The 18,921-nt window shown below is 38.9% G+C and overlaps 1 protein-coding gene across 1 annotated transcript in view; it reads right to left on the bottom strand.

Annotated features, from left to right (window-relative positions):
- Positions 1 to 18,604, bottom strand: part of LOC117296311 (transmembrane protein KIAA1109 homolog) — a gene marked incomplete at its 5' end in the record, with an annotated part of 78,793 nt that extends 60,189 nt beyond the window's left edge. Inside the window, 11 exon segments of the mRNA XM_033779159.1 lie at positions 396 to 644; positions 1,704 to 1,874; positions 2,146 to 2,283; positions 11,816 to 11,989; positions 12,615 to 12,909; positions 13,571 to 13,728; positions 14,889 to 14,986; positions 15,764 to 15,919; positions 16,629 to 16,746; positions 17,606 to 17,776; positions 18,448 to 18,604. Of these exon segments, the coding sequence (XP_033635050.1) occupies positions 396 to 644; positions 1,704 to 1,874; positions 2,146 to 2,283; positions 11,816 to 11,989; positions 12,615 to 12,909; positions 13,571 to 13,728; positions 14,889 to 14,986; positions 15,764 to 15,919; positions 16,629 to 16,746; positions 17,606 to 17,776; positions 18,448 to 18,604 (1,885 nt within the window).
- Positions 18,605 to 18,921: the final 317 nt, after the last annotated feature.

The raw sequence follows: 18,921 nt of genomic DNA, 5'->3' as shown, positions 1-18,921 counted from the left end.
TGTCTCCATGAAGTATAAGGCCTGGAGGATGAAACTTATACCTAACCTGGCACTGTAACGCACAGTCCGTAAAGCGCACCCTATGAGGAAATTGTAAAATTCTACTGGAGCATTTAAGGGCACCGTGGCAATGAACAGGGGGCATGGAGACAAGCAATCGCCTTCAATGTCTCCGTGAAGTATAAGATCTGGAGGACGATTTTTTTCCTAACCTGGCACTGTAAGGCCATCCCGTAAAGGGCACCCACTGAGGAAATTGTAAATTTTTACTAGAGGAAATTGTAAATTTCTACTGGAGCATTTCAAAGGCACCAAGGCAGTTTGACCAGGGGGTATGGAGGCAATCGTCTTCGACACCTCTATGAGGTATGAGGCCTGATAAAGTTTTTCCTAACCTGGCACTGTAACGCACAGCCCGTCTCCACCAGCATTACATCCACCATCCTGAGGCTGATCCTCAGCATGCGATACTTGAAGTCTTCCTCCGTCGGGCAGGGCACCGGGAAGAGCACCTCCTTGACCTGGCACTGCTGCTGCTTGACCATGTGGACGCAGAGTTTGGACGTGATTGGCTGCTGGAGGTCATCTAGGGGATCAACGGCCAGGTGGACGAAGAGCTGGAGGAAGCTTGCCAGGGAGAGCATCTAGAGAGGAAAATAACATCAGGGCCTAATTTCATAGAGCTGCTAAGCACACAAACTTGCTTAGCATGTAAATTTCTTCCTTGATAAAACAGCATTGCCAACCAAATTTCAATGTGACTTTTAGGATAAGCAAAAAACAGCTGAGTACCAGCAACTGAGCAATATGCAACAAATGGAAATTGGTTGGTAACCCTGTTTTTATCAAGGAAGAAATTTCATGCTAAGCAAATTTTTGAGTGCTTAACAGCTCTATGAAATTGGGCCCAGGGCCTAATTTCAAAGAGCTGCTTAACATGCTTCAGCACAAAAAATTTAACATCAGTTAAAGACACTGGACACGTTTGATAATCATGATAATTGTCAAAGACCAGTCTTCTCACTTGGTGTAACTCACGTATGCATAAAATAACAAACCTGTGAAACTTTGAGCTCAATTGGTCATTTAAGTTGCAAGATAATAATGAAAGAAAAAACACCCTTGTCACACAAAGTTGTGTGCTTTCAGATACTTGATTTCGAGACCTCAAATTCTAAATCTGAGGTCTCAAAATCAAAATCATGGAAAATTACTTCCTTCTCGAAAACTACTCCACTTCAGGGGGAGCCGTTTCTCAAAATAATTTATACTACCAACCTCTCCCCATTTCTCGTTACCAAGTAAGGTTTTATGCTACTAATTATTTTGAGTACATCCACTGCCTTTAAAGGATTGGTGTACTTTTTGTAACACAAACCACAATGTCCACAGGTTTACCTTTAAGTTACACAGTTTGAAGATAATCATAGTAGAAAGCTTCCCTTAACATATCACTTGCTGAGGTGCTGTAGTTTTTGAGAAAAGAGTAAAATAATGTCAAGAAAATATGCTTTACATGCTAAAATAATTGTCGTCTCATCAGACAGCACCTCAGCAAGTAATATTTTAAGGGAAGCTTTTAACTATCAATATCTTCAAACTGTGTAAGTAAAATTTAAATCTGTGGACATTGTGTTTTGTGTCCTACCTGTACAAAAAGTACCCAAACCTTTTAAAGGTACTATTTAGTCCCTAAACTTTACCTGTGGAGGGGTGAGTCTGCCGCTCAGGACCCCCATCTGAAGGTCCAGCAGCCAGGCATACTCCAGAGTCTCACTGTCCACTGGTAGGCCATCATCCGAAAACATGGCATGGCCACGCAGCTGAAGGCCAGACAGACCAAGATGGCCGTCAAGTAAATGTGGATCGCCTCTCTGAAATTGTCAACATTTATAAAAATTAACCCTTAGCAAAAATAGCAACAATAATAATAATGACAACTAGTTCCTATGTACATGTATAAAGTGTATTTCACAATTACGTGTCAATCCAGCATGTCAAACAATTGGTTTCAAACGCATTTCATAGACCAAGACGCTTGATCCAAGGCAACGTGCCCTTTAAGATGAATCTAAGATGAATCTTAGTGTTATGTGAAATCAAACTCAAAGAGAAGTTGTCTAGGGTCCCTCATTTCAGTCATACCTTTTGTGAGTCCGAAACCATGATGGTAACAGGGGATAAGAGCAGCTGTAGTCTGGTCTCCGAGTGACCCTTGTGGAGCTCAAAGCACAACTGATCCAGGACTGCGATCGGACAAGAAGGTTCTGCTTTACCACAGTACTGAGGATTAAACAAAAGTTAATAGTCATTCATAAATACCCTCAGACAGTTTCGTTATTCCTATTGGTGGAGAGCGCGTCACGTGGGTGTGTTTAAACGGTTGATAATGAACAGCTGGGGCTCTGTTTATAACCGGATACTACGCGCTAGTCTTGGTGCAAGACGTTTCTCGTTAGGGCGATGCGGGCGGTGTCGGTGAGTTGGCCGCGCTGTGTGTGAAAGGAAAACGAGAATTGTCTTGCACCAAGACTACGCGCACGAGGCATATCCAAAAACTGTCTCAGTCATAAAAATGCAACACACGGACGTAAAGAGCTCAAGCACGTCGGAAAACTGATAGTTTTATAGAGTTTCTTACTTTACTACGCCTTTTAACCAAAAAGGCATTCATGAATGAGAATAAAAGAGTAGTGACTCGTTTTTAAAGGCTGTGAACCCTTTTGGTCATTACTCAAAATAATTATTATCATAAAACCTTTCTTGATTAGGAGTAATGGGGAGAGGTTTATAGTGTAAATTGTGAGAACCAGCTCCCTCTGAAGGAACGTAGTTTTCGAGAAAAAAGTGATTTTCAACAAATTTGATTTCGAGACCTCAGAATTAGATTTTTGAGATCTCGAAATCAAGCATTTGAAGCACATATCTTCGTGTGACAAGGGTCTTTTTTCTTTCGTAGTTATCTTGTAACAGGTTTGTTACTTTATGCATACGTTGACATGGTTGAGATACACCAAGTGAGAAGACTGGTCTTTGACAATTACCCTTAGTGTTCAGTGTCTTTAAAACATTTCTGTTTAGAAATCAAACGCACTTCATGCATGTCATGTCAGAAGCCTCATTTTGTTCATGGAATTATGCCAGGAATGTTTTAATTTGTATCCATGAATCTACAACTGACATTGATCCTCATCAAAAAACTGAACTATGACTGAGAAGAATCAAGCTCATTAGCTGTACATGGATTTATTACTCATTCTAGAAAACAAAGCTGCTATTAGATAATGAGAAAATGCAACAGTTTTTTAATTTATAGAGAGTTCATTGAGGCACAGCCCTTGTAATACTTCCCAAATCAAATTGTAATCATATTACATTTCAGTTTTAAAACAAACAGCAACAAAATATTCTTTTAAAGTTTATCTGTGGTTTATTCCCATGCGATATCCATGTAGGACTGTACACGTTCCAATATTTACATATACCGGTACCTCTATACATAGCACTCTCCTTGGTTTTATTCTTCATACTTCCCCGCCTTTCACCTCTGTGGATCGTGGTTCAAATCCTGGGCCAACGCTTTGCATGTGGACTGGGTTTTCAGTCACAACCCGAATGCAAGATTTCCCTATCTGGGGTTCACCTCCCACCCTTCGGGTCACAGTGCTTGTCATTTTTCAAGGGTTTCATTTTTCATGACAAGAAAGATGTAATAATAATAGGAGGAACTTCAAGAACTTTTGTTTTTGTGACATAAAAAAAATGCGTTCATGTTGCTGATCCTTGAATTGAGTTTCATTCTGAGTGACCTCATGGTTCATGTCTCAAGATTCAAGACTTTTTGCTTCAACTTCCGCTTTGAACTGGAAGATTTGGGTCATACATGTACCTGTGGAATGTTTCTCCAGTTGTTTGCAGAAGCTTCCAATGATGTATATATTGTACAAATTCAATGTGTGGTTTGGAGTAATTTGTTTTTCAATCATTAAACTTTGATTTGTATGTTATTTGACACTTGTGTTTGTCAGGTGAATTCAAACAAAGTGACAATTATGGGATATCACTTGTCCCATTATCCGTATCCAATGTATCTCCCAATATTTATGAAATAAGCAATTAAACTTTGTGTAATACAGGTACATAAATCAATGTCAATATATCATTACCAGGTTTCCAATAAGTCAAACCAAATCCAATCAAGTTCATGTACAATGACATAATGTAACAGAAACCCGGTCCTAGAAACACCAGGGGCCAATTTCATAGAGCTGCTTAAGTACAAAAAGGAGCTAAGCAAAACAATATTCTGCTTACGAGTGTAAGGTTACCAGCCAAACCACAGTGTCACATGTACATGTTATGACTGGTATCCTGTTCATTTCTGCTTAGCAGACAGTTGTTAAGCATTTTTGTGCTGCTTCAGCAGCTCTATGAAATTGGGCCCAGCATTCACCTGGATGGAGATTGATATCAAAACTGTAATGCAGAGTGATGAGAACTCAGAAAGAAACCAGAGTTTCAAGGAACAACATCAGAGAGCAGACTGTGAGATCTTTGGCTGACCATCCTAGACTTCATCATTTAGTTATGATTGCTGTCAACATTGGACTTGTTCTCTTAGACTTGTTCTCAGTTTGGCTGTACAAAAAACAACATTTCAGCAGCAAACAGAAGTACTGAAGATTCTTAGCAACATCACTTGAAGTAGAAAAGTTCAAAGACTGTTTGCATTCGCCCATCAGACTGAAGAGTAACTTCAATTTATTTTGACTTTTGGGGTTGAGCAAAGACAAATTGACTAGAGTGGGACTTGAACTAGTGAACTGCAATTTATTTTGTGTGTTTGTGATCAACACATGAAGTGAGAAACGATCTTGTTGACATCCACGTACAGTTCTTCATTGATGAAAGTTAACAACTACGGTCAATCACTAACAGCATCAGTTTAGGATTGGAGTTGATTTTTACTGAGGCAAGCGACAGTGTTCTTAATACTAACTATGCTTGAATGGTATGATATCTCTCCAGGTGTACTAGGAGCTGTTGGATTTGTTCTCAACACTCTAGCTTGGCTGGTCATCCTTCGCACCAAAAGCCTTCATAATATGACAAACTACTTGCTGGCATATCTTGCTGTTGTTGACAGCATTTATTGCTGTTCCTTTATTTTGTTATTAATCCCAATGCAGCCACCAGAGAGTTTCATTGGTAATGAGATCTATTGTCATATTGTCAGGAGTGGCTTTTTATGGGAACTTACCAAAGTTCTCATCATGCTATGGTCTGTGTATTGTGACCTATGAACGATATGTAGGAATAGTGTATCCACTGCACTATCCCAGAATGATGTCTACTAAAAAAGTTACCATGCTCATTTTCATGGCATTTGGGTTGACACTTCTGCTTTCAAGCCCTAGATTGTTTATGGTGTATGTTAGCAATGATACCAGCTGGTCTAGTTGTGCACTGACTGACCCACATTTAACATGGGAAGGTGTAACAATTGTGCTCTTCTCTCTATTTGGCCACCTGTTGTCCATCCTTTTTATGAGCTGGGCTTACTACAAGATCCAAGCCACTCTCAAGAGAAGTGCTCAACACTTCCAGCAACAGAATGTACAAGGAGCAGCCCTTGAGCTTTTAAAGGCCAGACGAAATGTGATCAGCATGCTTATGATTGCCATGGGTGCAGTGGTTGTTTTGTGGACACCATATTTGTTCTTTCGTATCATCTGCTATTCAGAAGCAGGATGGTGCTACACTGAGCGTATGAACACAATTTATTTTATATCCTATGTAATGTACTCCCTGAACCCTGTGATCAATCCCATCATTTACGTTTTCCGATACAAGAAGTTTCGGAAAGGTCTTCAAGACATGCTTTGTGGTTGCTTTGGTCGACCTCAAAGGCCCAACCGTATTGTTTGGATTGCTATGAATGAACAGAACGTGTAAGATGAACACTAGGGGCGCTTCAATCACAGGACTTGACTGAACGGAACGTGTAAGATGAACACTAGGGGCGCATGTTTTATGCTAGCAATGATACCAGCTGGCCTGATTGTGCACTGACTGACCCATATTATAACACATTGAACAATGTAACAGTTGTGCTCTTCATTCTATTTGGCTACCTGTTGCTCATCCTTTTTATGAGCTGGGCTTACTACAAGATCCAAGCCACTCTCAAGAGAAGTGCTCAACACTTCCAGCAACAGAATGTACAAGGAGCAGCCCTTGAGCTTTTAAAAGCCAGACGGAATGTGATCAGCATGCTTATGATTGCCATGGGTGCAGTGGTTGTTTTGTGGACACCATATATTTTCAACTTGATCATCTGCTATACTGAACCTCCACGGATAAAATGGTGCTACACTGAGTCTGGAAACACATTTTCTTTAATATCCGATATCATGTACTCCACGACCCCTGTAATCAATCCCATCATTTACGTTTTCTGTTACAAGAAGTTTCGGAAAGGTCTTCAAGACATGCTTTGTGGTTGCTTTGGTCGACCTCAAAGGCCCAACCGTATTGTTTGGATTGCTATGAATGAACGGAACGTGTAAGATGAACACTAGGGGCGCTTCAATCACAGGACTTGACTGAACGGAACGTGTAAGATGAACACTAGGGGCGCATCAATCACAGGACTTTACTGAACGGAACGTGTAAGATGAACACTAGGGGCGCTTCAATCACAGGACTTGATTGAACGGAACGTGTAAGATGAACACTAGGGGCGCTTCAATCACAGGACTTTACTGAACAGAACATGTAAGATGAACACTAGGGGCGCTTCAGTCACAGGACTTTACTGAACAGAACGTGTAAGATGAACACTAGGGGCGCTTCAATCACAGGACTTGACTGAACGGAACGTGTAAGATGAACACTAGGGGCGCATCAATCACAGGACTTTACTGAACGGAACGTGTAAGATGAACACTAGGGGCACTTCAATCACAGGACTTGATTGAACGGAACGTGTAAGATGAACACTAGGGGCGCTTCAATCACAGGACTTGACTTTTATAACCAAAAGTGTCATTTTAGACATTGTTTTATTCCAATACTGGCAACAACAAACAATGTATCACCATACAGACTACAACATAAATTGAAACAAATGGACTTTAAGATATCTCTGCAAATTTATGTTCAGGGTATTTGGTATTTAGTGTCAAAAATTATGACAAGGCTAAAATCTGAAACAAATTGACATAAAGATTCTAGCTCTACAAATTTATATTCAGGGTAGTTGGTATCCCATCAACTAGATGTAGTGTCAAAAATGATGACAAGTCATTACGCAGGCTAAGATAATCATTTTTAGAGACCTTTACCTTGATAAACAAATGACCTATTGTTACTTTTGACACTTGGTTCTAGTTGACATGGTTGATGGGTTACCCGTTATCCTGCAGAATAATTTGTAGTTGTCATCTTTAATGCTCTTCATTTTGCTTTTAAGCGCTTTGAGGAATGTTTTATTCATATCGCGCTTTATAAATACCGTTTTGTTATTGTTGTTATTATTATTGTACGTGAAAATAAAACCTCTTAACATGCCTCTAAAACAAACATTATTTTCAAGAGCAGGGGCTTTATTTTTTTAGGGGTCATATCTCAGAAATGAAAAGGGCAGGATTCTAAAATGTTATGTTTGTTTATGCCATTGTTTGCTTTTCAGAGTTTTAGGTGATTTGGCACGGAATAATCCACTATTTACATGAAAATGATTAACACATAGATTTAAGTTTACCTGAAGTTTTTTTATTCTTTGAAAAAAACACAGAAGCCTCATATTTCTGTTCATGGAATGATGCCAGGGACGTTTTAGTTTGTATCAATGAATCTACAACTGACATTGATCCTCATGGTTCATGTCTCAAGATTCAAGATTTTTTGCTTTCAACTTCCACTTCGAACTGGAAGATTTGGATCATTCTGTGGATTGTTTCTTCAGCTGTCTGAAGAGGCTTTTAATGATGTATATATTCTACAAATTTGATGTGTGGTTGTGGAGTAAATTTGTTCAAATATTTAACTTTGATTTTGATGTTATTTAACACCTGATGACATCATCATGACGTCATTGTTTAGGTGCCTTCTTTATTTTGAGGTTCATTTGTCTGAGTTGGAAGGTTCAATTTTCAAAGTTTGGTGTGCGTGTGTTATTAACTACATGTACAATTATGTTATATTAATTTGGGTCAATATGTAACTGTGTTTAGTTTTGACCAGAAGTAACATCAAAGTGTATTAAATTCTTTGTAAAATTTTGAGGCGGCTCCACCTCAAGGTCAAACTGGGTCAAACTGTTTGCAGTGTCTTTAAAAATTTTGATGATCTTTCTGATGTATTCATGTAAACTGAGAAAACAAATCTGACAAGTGGTTCAGTAGATTTTTTCCCCAAACATTTAACTTTGATTTAATTGATGTTAAATTTGCATCGGGGATCTGGGATTCGAACTGCCTCTAGCTTCCGGGCAACCTTGGTAGTCTAGTTGGTAAGACACTGCTCTGGTGGTTCAAATCCCACCAAGTAACATGCCTGTGATATTTTTTCACAGGACTCAGGAAAGTACTGAGTATACAGTGCTAACACACATCGGTGTATGGGTGAAAACCAAGTAAACTTTGATTTAATGTTGTCTTGATCAATATTTTAACAAATTTCAAAATTCAGTTGAGCTCGAGTTGCGCTTAAGAGAAGAGTTCCATAGAAGATGAAGATGAAGAAGGAATGAAAAAAAAGCTTCAAAAACAAACAAAAAAACTAGATTATAGTGTTTTTAGAAGTTCAAAGCACTAGGTTTCCGGGTGTTGTTACTATCAGGCAACTGCATTTACAGCCGATAAAATATTTTAACGTACACATCAAGTTTTTAATGCATACTTTCTTGAAATTTCCATTATTCCGACTAAAATATTGATTTCTTCTTATAAAATAAAACCTTCTGTCAGACGAACAGCAACTTATTTCTGTAGTTTTAGTTTTTTTTAACATTTCTTTTTAAAAATCAAACGCACTTCATGCATGTCATGTCAGAAGCCTCATTTTGTTCATGGAATGATGCCAGGGACGTTTTAATTTGTATAAATGAACAACTGACATTGATCCTCATCAAACAACTGAACTATGACTGAGAAGAATTAAGCTCATTAGCTGTACATGGATTTATTACTCATTCTAGAAAACAAAGCTGCTATTAGATAATGAGAAAATGCAACAGTTTTTCAATTTATAGAGAGTTCAATGAAGCACAGCCCTTGTCATATTTTCCCAATCAAGTTGTCATCATACATTTCATTTTATTGTAAATTTTCTTTATTCTACATGACCTCATGATTCATGTCTCAAGATTAAAGATTTTTTGCTTCAACTTCCGCTTTGAACTGGAAGATTTGGGTCATATCTGTGGACTGTTTCTCCTGTTGTCTAAAGATGCTTCCAATGATGTATATATTGTACAAATCAAATGTATGGTTTTGGAGTAATTTTGTTTCAAATATTTTAACTTTGAATTTATGTTATTCGACACCTGATGACATCATCATGACGCCATTGTTTTGGGGTGATTTCTGCATTTCATGATTCAATTGTCTGAATTTGATTGTTTAGTTTAAAAGTGTGGTGTGAATGTGTTATTACCGTATTATGTTATTCAATTTTAGGTTAATGTGTACCTGGGCTTTGAAGGGTCAGGTTGCCTTGGATCGGGCGAGTTGGTCTATGAAAAGCATATGAAACCGTTTGATTATAAAATGCATAAAATGGTTAGATAGATGCTTTAAAAGTAGAATGGAATAATCCACACAAATATTCCTCGAGATTGCATGGTTTTCCTAATACATGTACGTTGTGAACGTCATTGTGTTGAGTCAAAGTTTATGACTCCATAAAATGGCCACCTAGGTTAGTTCACAAAGTAAAAGGAAAACCAGGCAATTTCGAGGCATGTTTGTGTGGATCCTTAAATTCTACTTTTAAAACATCTTTCTAACCACATCGATTCCACAACAAACAGTTTCAAACAATTTTCATGAACCAACTCGACCGATCCAAGGCAAGGTGTCCCTTACATTGTATAACATCTAGTTTTGACCAGAAGTAAAGGTCAAAATGTTATCAAATCTTTGCAAAAGTTTGAGTTGGCTCCAGCCTGGTGTAAACAATTTTATAAAATGATATTTAGTTTTTGAGAGATGAATTTTTGAAAGTTTTAATTTCCGGTTTTGTCACACCATGCGCAGTGTTTAATTGTTTATGTTTTAGATGTAGATTGTAAACAAATTCAACATGTAGTTCAGCAGATTTTCTTTTCTTGAAATATTAAACTTTGATTGAATGTTATTAGAACTTTGTCAAGTTTTGTTTTGTCTTCCATGTTGAGGTTCAATTATCTGATGTGTTTCTATGTTCAGTTCAATTTCAATCTTGAGTTTATGCTTGACATTATGATATGACAATTAGAGCTCTATAACTGAGCACTAAATTTTAAAATAATGATGGTAGAAAGCTTCCCTTAAAGTATTGATTGCTGAGGCGCTGTAGTTTTTGAGAAATGAGTAAAACCCGAAAATAATGTTCATCTCAGTGAGCTGAAAAATATTTTAGCATGTAAAACGTACATTATTTCCGTGCCATTGTTTTTTACTCATTTCTCAAAAACAACAGCAACCTCAGCAAGTTATATTTCAAGGTAAGCTTTCTACTATCATTATCTTTAAATGGTGTAAGTGCAAGGTCAATCTGTGGAAATTGTGTTTTGTGCTACAAAAAATACACAAACCCTTAAATCAATGATACAAAGTAAGAGGTCCAAACTTGTCCAAATATTAAGCCTTTGTAGGTATGATGTCTATAAAGATTCACTTCCTTCTAGCCACCTTTGGAGTAGGGGTAAGCAGTACAACCCAGGGGTATTCTTGAAACAGGCAAACAAAACCCTGTGGAATAGGGGACAGTGTGAAAGTGCGTCAAAGTAACTGCAGGGGTTAAGAAAGTCCCAAGGAGAGCCCGGGCTGTATTCCATATAGTCTTGTTTCAAGACTCTCCTGGATTTGTCACAAGAGAGCGCGCTATCACCCCCAACGCGCTATCAACCATGAACCGCTATCACCCGAGAACCGCTATCACAGGAGAGTCTTAGCACATTTGTTAAATCTCCCCCCCCAAAAAGGGGCGGGCTCTGCGGGAAACCTACGCACGCGCATTATGTTGCCCCCCTTTTTGGGGGGGAGATTTAACGAATGTGCCAAGACTCTCCTGTGATAGCGGTTCTCGGGTGATAGCGCTTCGTTGATAGCGCGTTGGGGGTGATAGCGCACCCTGTTGTGACAAATCCAGGAGAGTCTTGAACCAAGACTATATTCCATAGGGATAACAATTACAGTATGAAAAGGGCTATACACTGTAAGCAAACTTGGGTATGCTTTTAAAGGCACTGAACACGTTTGGTAATTGTCCAAGACCAGTATCCTCACTTGGTGTATCCCAACATATGCACAAAATAACAAACCTATGAAAATTTGAACTCAATTGGTCATCGAAGTTGCACGAGAATAATGAAAGAAAAAACACCCTTGTTGCATTACTTTGTGTGCTTTCAGATGCATAATAAAAGGCTTCATCTGAAGTCTTGTATTATTTTATAAGATATTATTTCCTTCTCAAAAACTACATTAGTTCAGCGGGAGCCGTTTCTCACATTGTTTTATACTATCAACAGCTCTCCATTGCTCGAGTAATTACCAAGCGTGTCCAGTGCCTTTCACGTGTGATTTACGTAATGAAGATAACTTACCATCGGTAGAGTCGCCTTGATACCATCTACATTCAGAGAAACAATGACGTCCATTGGTCGGAGATCGAGACCGTTGACCACACGCCCATCGATGTCCTTAGCGCTACCCTCTAGACCATCACTCGGGGGTTTAGTGAAGTCTGTAACCACCTGGTCCACTCCAAAATAGTTCTCCTGTCCGTTGTAGAAGTAGAAAGTTTGTTATTTGTTGCACGTCATGACCCAAATTTCTCCACTTAAAAATTTTATTTGTTTGATGTATTTTTTTGCATCGGGGATAAAGAATTTAAATTGATTTGACCCTAACACCATGGACACCAATGTGTGTGTGAGGCACTTCATACTTTGTGTACTTTCCCTTAGTTCTGTTTTTTTTTAAAACTCCATGCAAAATAGTTCTCCTGTTTAAGTAGAAAGTTTATTATTTGCTGCGCGTCATGGCCCGGCAGTCTCCAGCATACATGTAGAACCCAAACTTTTCCAGTAAGCAATCTTATTTTTTTTTATTTCATTTTTTTGGCATGGGGGATAAAGAATTCACGGACAAAATTTCTGACTCCATAAAATGGCTGATCGTGTTAGTTCGTGACATAAAAAGGAAAACCGTGCAATTTTGAGGCATGTTTGTGTGGATTATTATATTCTACTGTTACATTATCTATCTAACCATTTATATGCATTTCATAACAAACGGTTTCCAACGCTTTTCAAAGACCAACTCGACCAATCCAAGGCGCTGTGTCTCTTTAAAAAGGGTCCAACGGTAAGGAAGGTCTATGAAACTGCCCTCGTCATTTACCTTGAGGGCGACAACACACTTGACTATTGACCCATAGGCCATGAGAATAGCTGGTCCAATATCAATCTCCAGCTGCAACCGATCCGGCTGCCACTCCGAGGGCACCGCCACGCAGCCGGTCCGTCTCCAACCGGCGTATGTCGTCTGAGCAGGGTGGGTGATGTGCTCCAGTTTCCCGCTAGGCGTTCTCCTGATCTGGATCAATGGAGAGTCCTCATCCAGTGGGATTGGGTGGTAGGTGTAAGTGATGCTGACTGCTACGTATGGGACGGCAGCGCACTCTACCCAACCGTCCCTGCAGAAATTTAAAACAAAACAGAAGGCCTTGCATTATTTGTTTGCAGATTTTGACTACGATGTTGCAAAGTGAAAGGTCTCTCATAAGGGGTCTGTACACACAGTATTGAGGCATTGCATATTGAGGTACCAATATATATGCCACACGAGTAACATGCTTGTGATTTATTCACAGAACTCGGGAAAGTAGTGTATACACACATCATCGGGTATAGGTAAAACTAAAATTACTATTATTTGTCCCCAATGCAAATTTAACATCCATTAGATATGCCCGTTAGAGAACTGTCTTACGGTATATTCTACTACCACGGAGTAGATTTAGGCACTCCAGAGACTTCTCAGTTTTGAAAAGAGCAGTTCTTCTTTTTAACTACTACCTGGGCGGAAGGTAGAAAATCGGCAGGGACTACTGGATCATTATTTACTTCAATATCGTGGAGCGAGTTCTATTTGTTTCCTAAGTCACTTTAATAAGGCACTCTTTTGATCCTTTTCTTTGTATAAACCTTTCTGTTTCTGTTTCTTTTCCTCTCCAGCGCCTCAGATTAGTTTTTTAGATAGATGGCGCTATATAAATACTTATTATTATTTATTGTTTTTATTATTAATTGGTTTCCACGTTTTGATTGGTCATTGTCATTGTCGATGTCACTTACTCTTGCGTGATACCCTGCCAGTGGTCTTCTGACAAACCCAATTGTTTCTTGTCTCCTAGCCAGTTGCCGGAGCCTTTGGTGGAGCGGTCTAAGGCAAGCAGACAGTGCTGACTACTGTAGCACTCAGGGCAGTATATACGCCCAGACACCGAGTCCCCCTAAACGTACATCACAGAGAAAGTAATCGATGTTAATTTTTGAAACTGCTCTAGAAGTTGCAAGGGTCGTGGATTCGAATCCCAACTGAGTAATACGCCTGTGATTTTCTTTTCACAGGACTCAGGAAAGTACTGATTATACAGTGCTAACATACATCGGTGTACACATGGGTAAAAACCAGAATGAATATTCTTTATCCCCGATGTAAATTTAACATCTATTAAATCGTGTGCATTACCCGCTGCTAAACCATAGGATTCGAACTGCATCTAGCCACCAGGCAATCTCAATGGTCTAGTTGGTATGACACTAATCTACAATTGCAAAGGTCATGAGTTCAAATCCCACCCGATCAATAAGCCTGTGATTTTCCTTGACAGAACTCTGGAAAGTACCGAAGCGTACAGTGCTGACCCACCTCGGTGTAAGAGTAAAAGGAATAGAATTTGATTTTACCCTTACATCGGTGTTTATCAAGCACTGTATACTCTCCCCAATTTCGTTGAAAAGATTCCACAGGCAAATCAATCGGGTTGGATTCGAACCCATGACCTTTGCCATTCCTACAATCTAGACTGTTTTAAAGAGGAATATTAATTCCTACTTTCAGCTCCTACAAGTTATTTTTCACATTCAATAATTGTTCTTCTTGTAGTCCCTTACCAAGAGAGGCTATCATTGTTTTGGGCGGAATTGTATTAAAAAAATCTTCAAGAAAAAAATGAGTAGAAAAAATGTCTTACCGACTAGACCACCGATATTGCATGGTAGCTAGAGGCATTTAAAATCCTATATTTTTGAAGCAGTCTTTTATTTAAGGCCCAGTGAAAGCACAGAGGTACAAGTCCTGCAGTGTAGTGGGAATTTTCTTGTTGACATACGTTTCACCGAACAATTTTCCGAAGGTATCTCAATTCACACCCAAAAACAGTTAATAAAGACTGGAACACATTACCACTACAGACATCATATCCATCACGAACAATAGTTAAAAGAACCCACCTCTTAAAAGCAATTTTAAACTTTGGCGCAACAAAAGTGACAAAACGCCAACTTAACTGTGCAGGACGAATCGCATATACCCCCGGAAGTGATAAACATACTATTGAGAGCGCCCTCACACGATCAAAAACACAGCACATTAAGGAGCCCTTCTTACCCTTAGTAGAACTCTAACTGGCAGGTTTGTAGGAAGGTAATCGGAGAAGGGCAGTACGACAGATAGATCCAATAGGTCCCCAACCAGTCCGATGAACACTGAAACAGAATGGACAGGTCAAAGTTTGACTTGATCATAATAATAATGATAATAATAATAACAACCGCTATTATATAGCGCATTTCAGGACCAAAGGGAGCTCTCAATGCGCTCCACAAATCAGTTGACAAACAAGAGCAGTCTATTGGAAACTTTAAAGGGTCTATGTACTTTTTGTAGGACAAAAAAACACAATGTCCAGCATCCCTGAGAATATTACTTGCTGAGGTGCTGTAGTATTTGAGAAATGAGTAAAACAATGTCATGAAAATAATTTTCGTCTCAGTGATCGTGAGACGAAAATTATTTTAGCCTGTAAAAACATATTTTAATGACATTGTTTTACTCATTTCTCAAAAACTACAGCACCTTGGCAACTAATATTTTAAGGTACGCTTACTGCTATCATTATCTTCAAACGGTGTAAGTTTAATGTAAATCTTTGACATTGTGTTTTGTGTAACAAAAAGTACCCAAGTCCTTTAAAGGAATACATTGCCTTGGATCAGTCGAGTTGGTCTATCAAAAGCGTCTCAAATGCAAATGGTTAGATAGGTAATTTAAAAGTAGAATATAATGATCAACGCGAAATTGCACGGTTTTCCGTGAAATTTCCGACCGTGAAATTTTGAGTGATACTTGTGTGGATCATTATATTCTACTTTTAAATTATCTTTCTAACCATATGTTTTTTAATAACAAACAGTTTCAAATGCTTTTCAAAGACCAACTCGTCCGATCCAAGGCAACGTGTTCCTTTAAGCAGTAAATCTTACCATTCTTCTGCTGCCGTGATGAGCAGTCAATCCAGTTGTATTTATTGGTGGGTAGCGTCAAGACAAATTCTCTTAAGATGATATTCAGATTGAGTGTGTAGGGAATAAAGCTGAAGAGATCGGAACGACTCTTACTGGACCAGTCAGAGACTAAGTCTAGAACCAAAAGAAAAAAATATACCATTATCTTTATTTTTGTTTAAATAATAGCTAGGTAGAGGCTGCAAACTTTAAACTGTATTATCGTTTTAATAGATGTTAAATTTGCATAGGGGATGAAGATTATTAATTTTGGTTTCACCCATATACAACGATGTGCCGAGGTCAGTGAAAAAAAATCACAAGCTTATCACTCGGGTGGGATTCGAACCCTCGACCTTTGCAATTCTAGAGCACTCAGTACTCAGTACTTTCCTGAGGTCTGCGAAAAAAAAATCACAAGCATATCACTCGGGTGGGATTCGAACCCTCGACCTTTGCAATTCTAGAGCACTCAGTACTCAGTACTTTCCTGAGGTCTGTGAAAAAAAAAATTACAAGCATATCACCCGGGTGGGATTCGAACCCTCGACCTTTGCAATTCAACAGCACCGAGAGTGCTCGGTAGCTAGAGGCAGTGCGAACCCTATCTTTAAGCAGCACGTACCGCAACGATGGAAACTTGCATCAGGGATAAAGAATAATAATTTTGGTTTTACCCATATACACTGATGGGTTAAGTCATTGCGATACCTGCTGATAAAATATAGGAATCAAACTGCCTCCAACTACCGGGCAATCAGAATCAAGGATTCAAGTTGAAAGAAGGCAGTTAACGAGAAGTTGAGATGGGGCTGGGGGGGGGGGGGGGGGGGGACATACTTACCACTGATGAAGCACTTGTGAGCGTACAACAGATACGTAGATGCCTTGCTGAATGTGAGCGTAACCTCCCAGTTCTGGTGATCATTCCACACTCGTGGGTAATGCATGGCTACTTGAAACTACATAGGTTATAAATATAAAAAAAATGAAAAAAATATATACAACAATATTAATAAAACGGCTTTTATAAAGCATCCTTTACCCCAAAAGGGTCCCCAAGGCGCTTCACAGAGGTTCAAAATGTAAGCAAATTAAAAAAATACAGAACAGTTTAAGATAAACAGTTTAAGAATCCTTATGCTAATGATTAAAAGCGCTATAATGCATTTCATTAAAATAATAACCAGTTGTTTATATAGCCTTTTTCACACCCAAAGGGCATCTCAAAGCGCTTAGAACATTATTACCCCTGATCACTGGGCCATTTAATTCATTCCTTAAACCATCTCAGCTCCCTGGGGATCACTGGGCCATTTAATTCATTCCTTAAACCATCTCAGCTCCCTGGGGAGGATACAGCCTGTGCAACAGATATGTGCTACTGGGCTTAATCAATTACAAGAACCATCTCTGCCCTCACAGGTACAGCCTTGTTGCACATCTTTGTGTGCTTTAAGATGTATAATACAAGCCTTCAGCTGAAGTCTTTTATAATTTGAGTGAGAAATTAACTCTTTCTCAAAGGAATATTACTTCAGTAGGAGCCGTTTCTCACAATGTGTTATACTTTCAACAGTTCTCCATTGCTCATTACCAAGTAAGTTTTTATGCTGACAATTATTTGAGTAATTACCAATAGTGTCCAGGGTTGGATTTCACAAAAAGTTTAGATGAAAGTTAGGACGAGTAACTCGTCCCAACTCGAGATAAGACTAGTCCTTACTTTTTATAAAATCCCACCATGGCGGGTGTAGTGTGCTTTGCTTGCTTTAAAACCCCTAACAAGAGCCTCTGAAGTAAAAAGTCCTTGAACCTTACCTGCAATGTTTCACTCTCAATCAGTGACCGGTATTCCATGCTGGTAGAGGAGTCTACGTGCAGAAGTTGACCTGTGACCCTCGTGTGGTAACCTTCTGACCCCACCAGTAGTGGAATGCTGACCTCCACATATGAAGCCTTGTCAACGTCAATATGGACAGCGTTGGTCTCCTAAAATAGGAAATGAAATTTAAAGGGTTTTGGGTACTTCATGTAGGACCAAAACTCAACGACCATAGAGTTACATTAAACGTTCACGGTTTGAAGATAATGGTGGTTTAAAGCTTCCCTTAAAATATTACTTGCTGAGGTGCTGTAGTTTTTGAGAAACGACTAAACGACTAAACAAATAATGTACAATGTATTTTACCAGTACTGGTATTAAATTATCTTGACTGGTAAGTCTGTTGTACATGCTAAAATAATTTCTGGAGTATGGGCTATACATGTAAATAGATTGATTTACTGTTCTTTTTGCACCAGCTTGATTGGAACCATGAGATGCACTAACATTGTGTTGTTCATGATTTATTTGTGTTAGACAGACCAAATGTTGAGTTCAGTGAGTGAGCATTGAATAAGTTGTTGTTCTTGGAGAATAAATACATGTGAGTCAATGTGTCTCAAATTGAACAAATTTGAGTCTACCTGGCAGATAGATAAACACATGGTGTTACCACAAACCAAACATATATTGATACCTCACAATACAATGTCTCAATCCCATAAATTTGAGTTTGTTTGTTTGTTTGTTTATTTGTTTGTTTGGTTGTTTGTTTGTTTGTTCATTTGTTTTCTGGCTGCAGACCAAACAAGGACCCGTTGGCAGTACGTTACAATACCTTGTCTTTACTGAAGAGGATGTCAATGGTTGCCTCGGCAACAGTGTTGAGTCTAAACTCAAAGGTTGTGAATTGTCTCTTCTGGCCTGGCCTCGATTTGGGGGTGACCTCATGGGTCTTGAAGGCCTGTGGGAAGAAGAACTTCTGCAGTGCATCCCTAGTGTGGACGAAGAAAGGAGGGAGGAAACATCATTCATTGAAGGGAAGGTATATACATGTAATTGGTAATCACTCTTCAAAGTTATGGCAATAAAAACTTACTTAATTAGAAGTACACCAGCTTTCGATAGTACTGAGTATTTTGAGAACCATTTAAATTTCAAGTAATGTGGTAATGGAAACAGATATCAGTTTGTATCTTAAATCTGAGAAACGTTTCTGTCAGAAACGCTACTCAGATTGTGTATTCTGATTGCAGATTATTCTTCCTGCATGAACAAAACCGCTCCGAAAATTGTCTCAAAAACGCTACTA

Source organism: Asterias rubens, chromosome 11, assembly GCF_902459465.1.
Source record: "Asterias rubens chromosome 11, eAstRub1.3, whole genome shotgun sequence".
Lineage (NCBI taxonomy): Eukaryota > Metazoa > Echinodermata > Asteroidea > Forcipulatida > Asteriidae > Asterias > Asterias rubens.
This window is presented reverse-complemented; position numbering and strand designations above follow the sequence as displayed.